The sequence below is a fragment of the Branchiostoma lanceolatum genome, chromosome 16, assembly GCF_035083965.1.
Source record: "Branchiostoma lanceolatum isolate klBraLanc5 chromosome 16, klBraLanc5.hap2, whole genome shotgun sequence".
In the NCBI taxonomy this organism is placed as follows: Eukaryota; Metazoa; Chordata; class Leptocardii; order Amphioxiformes; family Branchiostomatidae; genus Branchiostoma; species Branchiostoma lanceolatum.
Genome location: NC_089737.1, coordinates 14,027,959 through 14,039,891, shown reverse-complemented (window position 1 = coordinate 14,039,891; position 11,933 = coordinate 14,027,959). Strand labels below are relative to the sequence as shown.

Below are 11,933 nucleotides of genomic sequence, written 5' to 3'. Positions count from 1 at the left end.
TAGAGATCATCAAGGTAAGCCTGAGACTTAGCAGCTGCAAAATGGAAGGAGAAAGAATTTGATGTTGAAATCTTGCACCAGAGCTGCCATGCTGGTTAGCCTGAGGCTTGTTTGCTGTAGAGTACAGCTCATGGACAACTCACTTGTCCTGACAGTCAGAGGTCCTCCCGCTGCCTCTGCACTGACTATACTGTCATCTGCACTCACAGCCACCAGACTGATGCTGTACTCAACACCTGGGGACAGTCCTGTCAGGGTGGTGCTGGTGGCATCTGTGTCAGTGATTTCTACAGGTTGAGCACCACCAGATGAGGTGTATGTGATCTTGTACTTGGCAAATGTTGCACTGTTGGCACCATCAGGTACAGCCCAGCTCAGGCCAATGGTGGTTGTACCTTGAGTTTCACCACGGAAGCTTGTTGGAGCATTTGGCTCTATGCAAACATTGTGAATAGATGTAAATCAACTTGGTAATAAAAAAAGATGATTAGAAATTGACACTGATAGTAAAAAGGAACTTCTGGCAACTGTTGAGTCTGAAATTTAGAGGTTCTTAACAATGGGATGAAGGCTTTTGTCGAACAACAGAGAAAATAGACAAAATAGAGATTGACAAAAAATATGTTTGCCGTTCTGCAGAATTGCCTGAAAGAGGATTGAGAGGTGTTAGATCTACAATGAAATTACTGTATTGAATGCTTCTCATCCAGACAGTTAGCACAAGCTGTATACAAATCCGGACACTGACGGATACAAAAACATCAACGTTGAGAGGTGGACAGGAGGATGAAAGGCTCATGAATGAAAGCTGCCATGCAGGTTAGCCTGTGAGGCATTTATTGTGAGGAACTTTGAGACCGGTCTGCTGTAGAGCACAGCCTGAAGAACTCACTTGTCCTGACAGTCAGAGGGCCTCCTGCTGCCTCTGCACTGACTATACTGTCATCTGCACTCACAGCCACCAGACTGATGGTGTACAGAACTCCTGGGGACAGTCCTGTCAGACTGGTGCTGGTGGCATCTGTGTCTGACTCAGTGATCTCTATAGGCTGACTGGTACCGCCAGATGGGGTATATGTGATCAGGTACTCGGCAAATGTTGCACCGTTGGCACTGTCAGGTACAGCCCAGCTCAGGCCAATGGTGGTTGTTCCTTCAGTTTCTCCACTGAAGTTTGTTGGAGCATTTGGTTCTATGCAAACATTGTGAATATACATCAATCAACTTATATATAAGTTACAGGTCCTGGAGTAAGATACATGTACTAAATGGTGACTGACACAAAGTGACTCTCTGGCAACATTGAGTATGAAATTTTGAGGTACCTTTGATATAGAATATGCTGAGTTAGGAGGCTATCAAGTCCTGCTTCATCAGAAAACCAAATCTGCCTGTTACATCTCGAAGATTTAGAACGGAGTAGACTTGGCAGATAATACAGAAATCAGACAGACAAGGGGACAAAGGCATGACCATGAAGCAGATATGTTCCAATCGGCAGGCAAAGGAAATTGCAGTAAAAAACATCCATGATGAAAATATAATTGGATGAATTCAAAGAAGTGGGAAGAAAGAGAATCTATGACTTGTGCATTGACAACCAAGCAGGTTGGCCTGAGACTCATTAGCTGAGAAGAAGAATCTTAAACGTAGAAGTCTTAGATCTGAGCTGCCATGCAGGTTAGTTTGAGACTTTTCAGCTGTCACAGTACAGCTCATGGACAACTCACTTGTCCTGACAGTCACTGATACCGATGCACTTTCAGTGGAGTTAGGGTCTGCACTCACAGCCACCAGGCTGATGGTGTACTCAACACCTGGGGACAGTCCTGTCAGACTGGTGCTGGTGTCAGTGGGGTCAGTGAGTTCTACAGGTTGAGTACCACCAGCTGGGGTGTAGGTGATCTTGTACTCGGCAAATGTTGCACCGTTGTTAGTACTTGGTGCATCCCAGCTCAGACCAATGGTGGTTGTTCCTTGAGTTTCACCACTGAAGCTCTGTGGAGGATTTGGCTCTATGCAAACATTGTGAAGAGAGGTAAATCAACTTAAGTTGAAAGTCATAAAAATACTCATGGTGAATGACACAAAGTGACTTTCTGGCAATGTTGAGTATGACAGTTTGAAGTTCTTGACAATTGCAACACTTTCATAGATAGTTTATTACGTTCCAATGAAGATAAGAACATCAAGTTCTGCTTTAGCAGAAAAGCAAAGGGATTGATTAATTAGTAGGAATAAACTGTCTACATTGTAGAACATTTATACAGCCTAGCCAGTCAAAGAACTGGTATGGAACAATCTGCAGGCAAAGGAAAATGCAGCTGAAGAGACCTCTTTTATGATGTCGTTGGATGAGTCCAAAGAAGTCAGGAGTAAAGAAACTCCAAGATATTATGCATTGCCAATTACTTAACAGGATAGCCAGGCACTCATTAGCTGCAAAGTTGAGAGATGAAGAATCTGGATCATGTCTAGAAATCTTGAATCTGAGCTGACATGCAGGGTTAGTTTGAGACTTGTCTGCTGTCACAGTTCAGCTCATGGACAACTCACTTGTCCTGACAGTCACTGATACCAATGCACTTTCAGTAGAGTTAGGGTCTGCACTCACAGCCACCAGACTGATGGTGTACTCAACACCTGGGGACAGTCCTGTCAGACTGGCGCTGGTGGCATCTGTGTCTGACTCAGTGATCTCTATAGGCTTACTGGTACCACCAGATGGGTTGTATGTGATCAGGTACTCGGCAAATGTTGCACCGTTGGCACTTTCAGGTACAGCCCAGCTCAGGCCAATGGTGGTTGTGCCTTCAGTTTCACCACTGAAGCTTGTTGGTGCATTTGGCTCTATGCAGACATTGTGAGGAGATATACAGCAACGTAAATCAACTTAGATTACAGGTATATAGATTATTATGACTGACACAAAGTGACTTTCAGGCAATGTTGAGTAGGACAGTTTGAAGTTCTTGGCAATTGGAACACTTTCATAGATACATGTACGTTCCAATGAAGATAAGAATATCAAGTTCTGCTTTAGCAGAAAAGCAAAGGAATGGATTGATTAGTAGGCATAATAAAATGTCTACATTGTAGAACATTTATACAGCCTAGCCAGTCAAAGAACTGGTATGGAACAATCTGCAGCTGAAGACACCTCTTCTATAATGTTGTTTGTCTCAGAGTCCAAAGAAGCAGGGAGGAAAGAAACTCCAAGATATTATGCATTGCCAGTTACTAAACATAATAGCCAGGCACTCATTAGCTGCAAAGTCTAGAGATGAAGAACCTGGAAAAAGGTGTAGAAATCTTGAATTAGGCAGACTGATGCTGTACAGAACTCCTGGGGACAGCTCAGTCAAAGTGAAGTTTGTGGAACTGGTCTCATTCATCATCACAGTTTGTAATCTGCCTTTGAGTATGTGATTCTGTACTTGGCAAATGTTACACTGTCAGCACTAGTACTGTCAGGTGCATCCCAGCTCAGGCCAATGTTGGTTGTCAAAGGATGTAACAGCAAGGTTGCGAGGACTCCTGGAGGATTGGGATCTACGAAAACATGTACAAGTGCCTGAAGATTCCTTTTAATAACAAAAAGTACAATGGATGATAATTCTGGCAAAGGCATTTTGTGCCATCACAATCATTCATTAGATGGAGGTCAACCTTTCAGCTTCTGTATTTTTCTCTAGGATTTGCTACTGAAAAGCATAGAATCGGAGCTGTAACAAGTAAAAAAACAAGGAATTGTCTTAATGGCAGAAAATACTATTAAGCACACTCCTAGCCAGGAGGAATGGTTTCCAATTTTTTCTGTCTCCCAAAAATGCTCACAAGTTCTTCCAAAAAGTGCCTTTGACAACCTACATGATAGCAGCATCAGAAGGAATGGTTTCATTGTTTTATGTCCAGATCAAACCATGTGTGCCTTATACATGTACTGCAACATATTTTATGTCTTCTGTTGGAGTTTTGAATCAATTATACTTACAACTCAGCTCTTTATATGTACATTACATGGATAATACAAAGTAATGTTGTTTGATAATAGTTCAAGTTCAAGTGGAGTTCAAGTTGTTTGATAATCATAAGCTGTGGAATGACTGACATGTGCCATGTTGTAAGTATGGAACTTCCATCAAACTTAATGTTTGGTGAAAAGAATATGCCAACTTACTGTTGAAGCCCTTGCAGTCAGACCCTAATGTGATCTAACCCCAGCAATTGTAAGCTCCTCGCAATGCAGCCACTGGTTTGAAGAGACAGTAGTCGGCCCACCCAATAACAATGAGAAAACACCAATGACACAATAACTAGTATATGAAGCATTAAGAGAGAAAACCTACTTGTTCTGACTGTGGTCTCCATCCTTGCGCTCTGTGTCTTGTCTCCACCTGTCCCACTCACGGCATAAACCTCGATGGTGTACAGCTGACCAGGAACCAGGGTCGGTCCAGCACTCGAGGTGGCAGAACTACCTTCTGGAACTGCAGCAAGTGCAGAACCACTGTCTGGGGTGTAGACAACCTCATAGCCAGAACGTAAGCCTCCATCTGCAGCAGCTGCCCAGCTTATTGGGATGCCCGTGGTGGTCACCGCATTCTCATCTACGCTGATAGCACCTGGAGCATTGGGCACTGCAAAGTTTGAAGAAATGATAAGTAATGAATAAAAATAATGTCTTGAGATCATAAACCAATATCATGATAAAAATTAGCATTCAGCAACCTCAACTGTTTGGCTGAATTGGCTGACTTGCCTATAAAAGTTACATCTTTACCTGATATCAACTCTCAGCTTTACCTTCGCCTAACTTTAAGGTACACAATGTACATTCTGTATTTGAATCAGGATTTAGGACAATCAACAACATGTATTTCTTACTGTTATCATAACAATTTTCTTCCTTGTCACATTTTTTCATCAACAATATGTATTACTTGCTTGTACTGTAACAATCACTATGATAAAAAAAAGACAGTTCTTTGCATAATTTAGACTCTACAAATACAAGTACTCGACAGGTAATTTTTTCCAGGATCTAATACTAGATACTTACTATTGATCATGTTTCTAACTAGTTAATGAGTCAATAAGAATTGGCAGAATTGACAATCATTCTAGACCTGATTCTGTTACAGTAGTTACGTTCACAAAATCTAAATTGTATAATATTGTTGTACTGCATAACTGCACAACCAGGTATTTCGCACACTGTGTCAACCTAGCAGGAAAATTGATAAAAACCCTACATGTTCTGACTGTGGTGCTCATCTTTGCGCTCTGTGTCTTGTCTTCTCCTGTCCCACTCACGGCATAAACCTCGATGGTGTACAGCTGACCAGGAACCAGGGTCGGTCCAGCACTCGAGGTGGCAGAACTACCTTCTGGAACTGCAGCAAGTGCAGAACCACTGTCTGGGGTGTAGACAACCTCATAGCCAGAACGTAAGCCTCCATCTGCAGCAGCTGCCCAGCTTATTGGGATGCCTGTGGTGGTCACCGCATTCTCATCTACGCTGACGGCACCTGGAGCATTGGGCACTACAAAGTTTGAAGAAATGATAAGTAATAAATATAAATAATGTCTTGACATCATAAACCAATATGTACAATATCATGATAAAAATTAGCATTCAGCAACCTCAACTGTTTGGCTGACTTGCCTATAAAAGTTACATCTTTACCTGATATCAACTCTCAGCTTTACTTTGGCCTGACTTTAAGGTACACAATGTACATTCTGTATATGAATCAGGATTTAGCACAATCAACAATATGTATTTACTTACTGTTAATACATTGTAAGTGTTATCATAACAATTTTCTTCCTTGTCACATTCTTTCATCAACAATATGTATGACTTGCTTGACAAGTAATAATCACTATGATAAAAAAGACAGTTCTTTGCATAATTTAGACTCTACAAATACAAGTACTCGACAGGTAATTTTTTCCAGGATCTGATACTAAATTCATACAATAAAACTTACTATTGATCACGTTTCTAACTAGTTAATGAGTCAATAAGAATTGGCAGAACTGACAATCATTCTAGACCTGAATCTGTTACAGTAGTTACGTTCACAAAATCTACATTGCATATTGTTGCACTGCACAACTGCCCAACCAGGTATTTCGCACGCTGTGTCAACCTAGCAGGAAAATTGATAAAAACCCTACATGTTCTGACTGTGGTGCTCATCCTTTCACTCTCTGTCTTGTCTCCACCTGTCCCACTCACGGCATAAACCTCGATGGTGTACAGCTGACCAGGAATCAGGGTCGGTCCAGCACTCGAGGTGGCTGAACTACCTTCTGGAACTGCAGCAAGTGCAGAACCACTGTCTGGGGTGTAGACAACCTCATAGCCAGAACGTAAGCCTCCATCTGCAGCAGCTACCCAGGTTACTGGGATGCCTGTGGTGGTCTGTGCACCATTCAGACTGACGGTACCGGGAGCATTGGGCACTGGGGGGTGCAAAGTAAAGGGCTGTTAGGACTTGAACCAAATCATGCTAGCCAGGGAAAGCAGCAATTCAAAGTTTCATCAACCAGGATTATTGATTTGTTTGAAATTCTTCTTTTGCCACACTATCACAGAATGGAAGCGGTTGTCATCAAATAGGCTAGAGGCACTTCACTTAAGTCTGAGATTGCTTCAAAAGACAGACTCTGAGTTAGATATGAATGGGTAAGGAGTGAAAAGTCAATCAGTGTGATAAAACCAGCCACCCCCACTTGCATGCAAATCTGTTCTTTTTTGGAACCAATTGCTGACTTAATGGCAGCTTCTGCCCATCCAAATTATGTGGTATTTTTGTACATCCCTGCAACAAACTAATCTGTTCAAGAGCTTAGCTATCATAATGTGATGTACATTTTTGCAACTGCCTCATCCAAGAATAAATCAGGACTCACTCTAATGGGGAGGACCAATGGTGCAGTAAGGCCTGTTTTGTATTTGTCCTAAAAAGATTGAATTCATAAAATAGTGTACAGAAAGGAACAGTTTTGCAGAATTTTATCTGTATCTTACACAAAATTTACACAGTGCCATTCATCAAGTAGAGTTGCTCTCTTTGATAAACATTTCTGCCATGTCATCCTGGCAGCAAAAATTGATAAAAGGCCTGACATACATGTTCTGACTGTGGTGCTCATCTTTGCGCTCTGTGTCTTGTCTTCTCCTGTCCCACTCACGGCATAAACCTCGATGGTGTACAGCTGACCAGGAATCAGGGTCGGTCCAGCACTCGAGGTGGCTGAACTACCTTCTGGAACTGCAGCAAGTGCAGAACCACTGTCTGGGGTGTAGACAACCTCATAGCCAGAACGTAAGCCTCCATCTGCAGCAGCTACCCAGGTTACTGGGATGCCTGTGGTGGTCTGTGCACCATTCAGACTGACGGCACCCGGAGCATTGGGCACTAGGGGGTGCAAGGAAAAGGGCTGTTAGGATGAAAAGCAAATCATGCTGGATGGATCATATGGTACAAGACTATATGTCTAGTCATTTTTTGTACATGCACAAATCACAAACTCTTTAAGTTGCATTATCATATAGGTAGATGTCGTTGACCAATCAGAAGGCTCCATTTGCGGGTCTGTAATCTTCATACAAACCCGCAAAAGCGGGTCTGTAAAATTCATATGGACCCGCGGGTCTGTAAACTTCGTACAGACCTGCTTTTGCGTTCGAATGTTCGGCAGAAGCTCAACCGGAACACTCGAAATGCATTCTAAACATTCTATAGAACCCCATGTGATGCGGAACACCCGTAGCGAACGTTTTTGCGGCCCAGGTATGACACAAAATCAAATACTGCACACAGTAACGTTATTACTAACTACTAGCATGACATGGACAATGGCTATATGAAAATAACGTTAATGACCCGCCTTCCTTCGGTCTATACGGTGTGATAAGGCATGGTCGTTCCTATAACCACCTCATAAAGTGCCAAGGTCGCAAATAGGAACGACCATGCCTTATCAAACCGTATAGACCTCGGGGCGGGTCATTAACCCTATATTATGTTCTAGCCACAAATTTGCTTCATATGACAAAGCCAGCCGCAGGGTGCCTCCAATTCCCTGCCAAGCTGACAAAACTTGTAATCCCTTTTTGGCACCACTTGTTTTAGTTAGTGTAACTGGAGCTACGTCCCATCCAACTTGTGTGGTAAATAGTTTTGTAGCCCTACGACCAACCAATCTGTTCAAATCATCATAATTTAAATAATCTTTATTTACATTTTTTCATCCAGCTGATCAAAACTGCATCATAATCTACTGGGGGGAGGAACAATTATGCAGCAAAGTTCATGGTTCATTTTTGTCTGAGTTTATAAAAATCAGGTGTACTAAATAAATAAACACAGAGAATCGGACAGTTTCACAGCAGCTCTGTATCTTACACAAAATCTGCACACTACCATTCACGAAGGCGCTCTGAAAAAATTTAACACAACCCAAACAGCAAAAATTTATAAAAGCCTGACGTACATGTTCTGACTGTGGTGCTCATCCTTTCACTCTGTGTCTTGTCTTCTCCTGTCCCACTCACGGCATAAACCTCGATGGTGTACAGCTGACCAGGAACCAGGGTCGGTCCAGCACTCGAGGTGGCAGAACTACCTTCTGGAACTGCAGCAAGTGCAGAACCACTGTCTGGGGTGTAGACAACCTCATAGCCAGAACGTAAGCCTCCATCTGCAGCAGCTACCCAGGTTACTGGGATGCCTGTGGTGGTCTGTGCACCATTCAGACTGATGGCACCCGGAGCATTGGGCACTAGGGGGTGCAAGGAAAAGGGCTGTTAGCCAAGGATACAAAACAAGTCATGCTGATCAGAGAATACTTCAATTTTGCCAGTCTCATCAACTAAGAATTGATGTGTTTAGAATTCTTCTTTTGCCAGACACAACTGTAAAACATTTAGGCAGTTATGTTCGCTGTGGTTTTATGTTTACGGTTTTTGAAGTGACCTTTCAGCGTAAAATTAAAACCACTGCAAAACTTTTTTTGCCACCTATAAATCAATCACAAACTTAAAACCACTGCGAAATAGAAACCATGCAAACTTGAATGCATTTACAGTATCACAGAATGTAAGGTGGTTGTCATCAAATAGGCTGGGATCACTTCATTACATTGCTTCAAAAGGCAATAATATGAAAGTCATTTACATGTAGTGTAATACAATCTGTCACTGCCACTGCCTGCAATGTTGACAAAACTGTCCATTTTTGGTACCGCTTATTTAAGTTATTAAATTCATTGCAGATTGCTTCTGCCATACCAATTTGTTTGCTAGTTTTTTTATAGCCCTGCAACCCAAGCACTATTGGGATCAACTTATTACAAGTTTTGCTACATTTTTCAACCATCTGATCAAAAAGTCAATCAGGTCATTATCATGGGAGAGAGCATTGGACACTCTGTTTTCTTTCTTTCCTAACCAATCAAATTGATAAGATTTCTGGGCAGAGTAATACACAGAATCATACATTCAACTTTGCGGAATCTAAAATGTACACATTTGTATCTTATACCGTGCCATTCATTGAGTTAAGCAACTGCAAGCACACATCTGGCTATGTCAACCTAGCAGCAAATGCTAAAAGGCCTGACATACATGTTCTGACTGTGGTGCTCATCTTTGCGCTCTGTGTCTTGTCTTCTCCTGTCCCACTCACGGCATAAACCTCGATGGTGTACAGCTGACCAGGAATCAGGGTCGGTCCAGCACTCGAGGTGGCAGAACTACCTTCTGGAACTGCAGCAAGTGCAGAACCACTGTCTGGGGTGTAGACAACCTCATAGCCAGAACGTAAGCCTCCATCTGCAGCAGCTACCCAGGTTACTGGGATGCCTGTGGTGGTCTGTGCACCATTCAGACTGACGGCACCGGGAGCATTGGGCACTGGGGGGATGCAGTGAAAGGCTGTTAGGACAAGAAGCAAATCTGGCCCAAGAGAATGCAGCAATTTAGTCATCAACAAGGGATTGACGTGTTTGAAATTCTTCTTTTGCCACACTACTACAGAATGGAAGCGGTTGTTATCAAATAGGCTAGGGGCACTGCACTAGATTGTTTCAAAAGACAGAGTTAGATATGTATGGGTTAGGAGTGAAAAGTCAATCAGTGTGAATCAGCCATCCCCACTTGCCTGCAAATCTGGCAAAACTTGTAAAAAAAACATTTTTGGAACCAATTGCTGACTTAATGGCAGCTTCTGCCCATCCAAATTATGTGGTATTTTTGTACATCCCTGCAACAAACTAATCTGTTCAAGAGCTTAGCTATCATAATGTGATGTACATTTTTGCAACTGCCTCATCCAAGAATAAATCAGGACTCACTCTAATGGGGAGGACCAATGGTACAGTAAGGCCTGTTTTGTATTTGTCATAAAAAGATTGAATTCATAAAATAGTGTACAGAAAGGAACAGTTTTGCAGAATTTTATCTGTATCTTACACAAAATTTACACAGTGCCATTCATCAAGTAGAGTTGCTCTCTTTGATAAACATTTCTGCCATGTCATCCTGGCAGCAAAAATTGATAAAAGGCCTGACATACATGTTCTGACTGTGGTGCTCATCTTTGCGCTCTGTGTCTTGTCTTCTCCTGTCCCACTCACGGCATAAACCTCGATGGTGTACAGCTGACCAGGAATCAGGGTCGGTCCAGCACTCGAGGTGGCAGAACTACCTTCTGGAACTGCAGCAAGTGCAGAACCACTGTCTGGGGTGTAGACAACCTCATAGCCAGAACGTAAGCCTCCATCTGCAGCAGCTACCCAGGTTACTGGGATGCCTGTGGTGGTCTGTGCACCATTCAGACTGACGGCACCCGGAGCATTGGGCACTGGGGGGTGCAAAGTAAAGGGCTGTTAGGATGAAAAGCAAATCATGCTGGACAGATCATATGGTACAAGACTATATGTCTAGTCATTTTTTGTACTTGCACAAATCACAAACTCTTTAAGTTGTATTATGTTCTAGCCACAAATTTGCTTCATATGACAAAGCCAGCCGCAGGGTGCCTCCAATTCCCTGCCAAGCTGACAAAACTTGTAATCCCTTTTTGGCACCACTTGTTTTAGTTAGTGTAACTGGAGCTACGTCCCATCCAACTTGTGTGGTAAATAGTTTTGTAGCCCTGCGACCAACCAATCTGTTCAAATTAACATAATCGTATGTACATTTTTTCATCCAGCTGATCAAAACTTGATCATGTCATCTTATAAGGGATGCAACTATATATCAGAGTGTGTGTTTTATTTTTGCCTGAATAAAGTTCATAGAAGTTGTGTAGGAATCGGATAGTTTCACAGAATCTTAATTGTATAATCTTACGCAAAATCTGCACTGTACCATTTCTGAAGTAAGACCAATGTTGTTATCCGAAATAAAGATAGCCCTTTCTGCCATGTCACCCTAGCAGCAAAAATTGATAAAAGGCCTGACATACATGTTCTGACTGTGGTGCTCATCTTTGCGCTCTGTGTCTTGGTTCCACCTGTCCCACTCACGGCATAAACCTCGATGGTGTACAGCTGACCAGGAATCAGGGTCGGTCCAGCACTCGAGGTGGCAGAACTACCTTCTGGAACTGCAGCAAGTGCAGAACCACTGTCTGGGGTGTAGACAACCTCATAGCCAGAACGTAAGCCTCCATCTGCAGCAGCTACCCAGGTTACTGGGATGCCTGTGGTGGTCTGTGCACCATTCAGACTGACGGCACCCGGAGCATTAGGCACTGGGGGGTGCAAAGTAAAGGGCTGTTAGGATGAAAATGAATTAAAGCGAATTGGTTTAGGCTGAGGCTCAGCCACAATCAGCTACCAGACCTGAATCATCCACACTGAACTGCAACTTCTCGCAACCAAATTTTCAGGTATTTCTAAAGACACTGCAT

General features: G+C 42.7%; 1 protein-coding gene across 1 annotated transcript; it reads right to left on the bottom strand.

Moving 5' to 3' along the window:
- Positions 1-7,066: 7,066 nt before the first annotated feature.
- Positions 7,067-11,933, bottom strand: LOC136422108 (exoglucanase A-like). Its single transcript, XM_066409758.1, has 7 exons — positions 11,927-11,933; positions 11,487-11,774; positions 10,593-10,880; positions 9,644-9,931; positions 8,512-8,799; positions 7,207-7,433; positions 7,067-7,111 (listed from the first exon to the last, which is right to left on the bottom strand). The coding sequence occupies exons 1-7, from the start codon at positions 11,931-11,933 to the stop codon at positions 7,067-7,069; spliced, it is 1,431 nt and encodes a 476-aa protein (XP_066265855.1).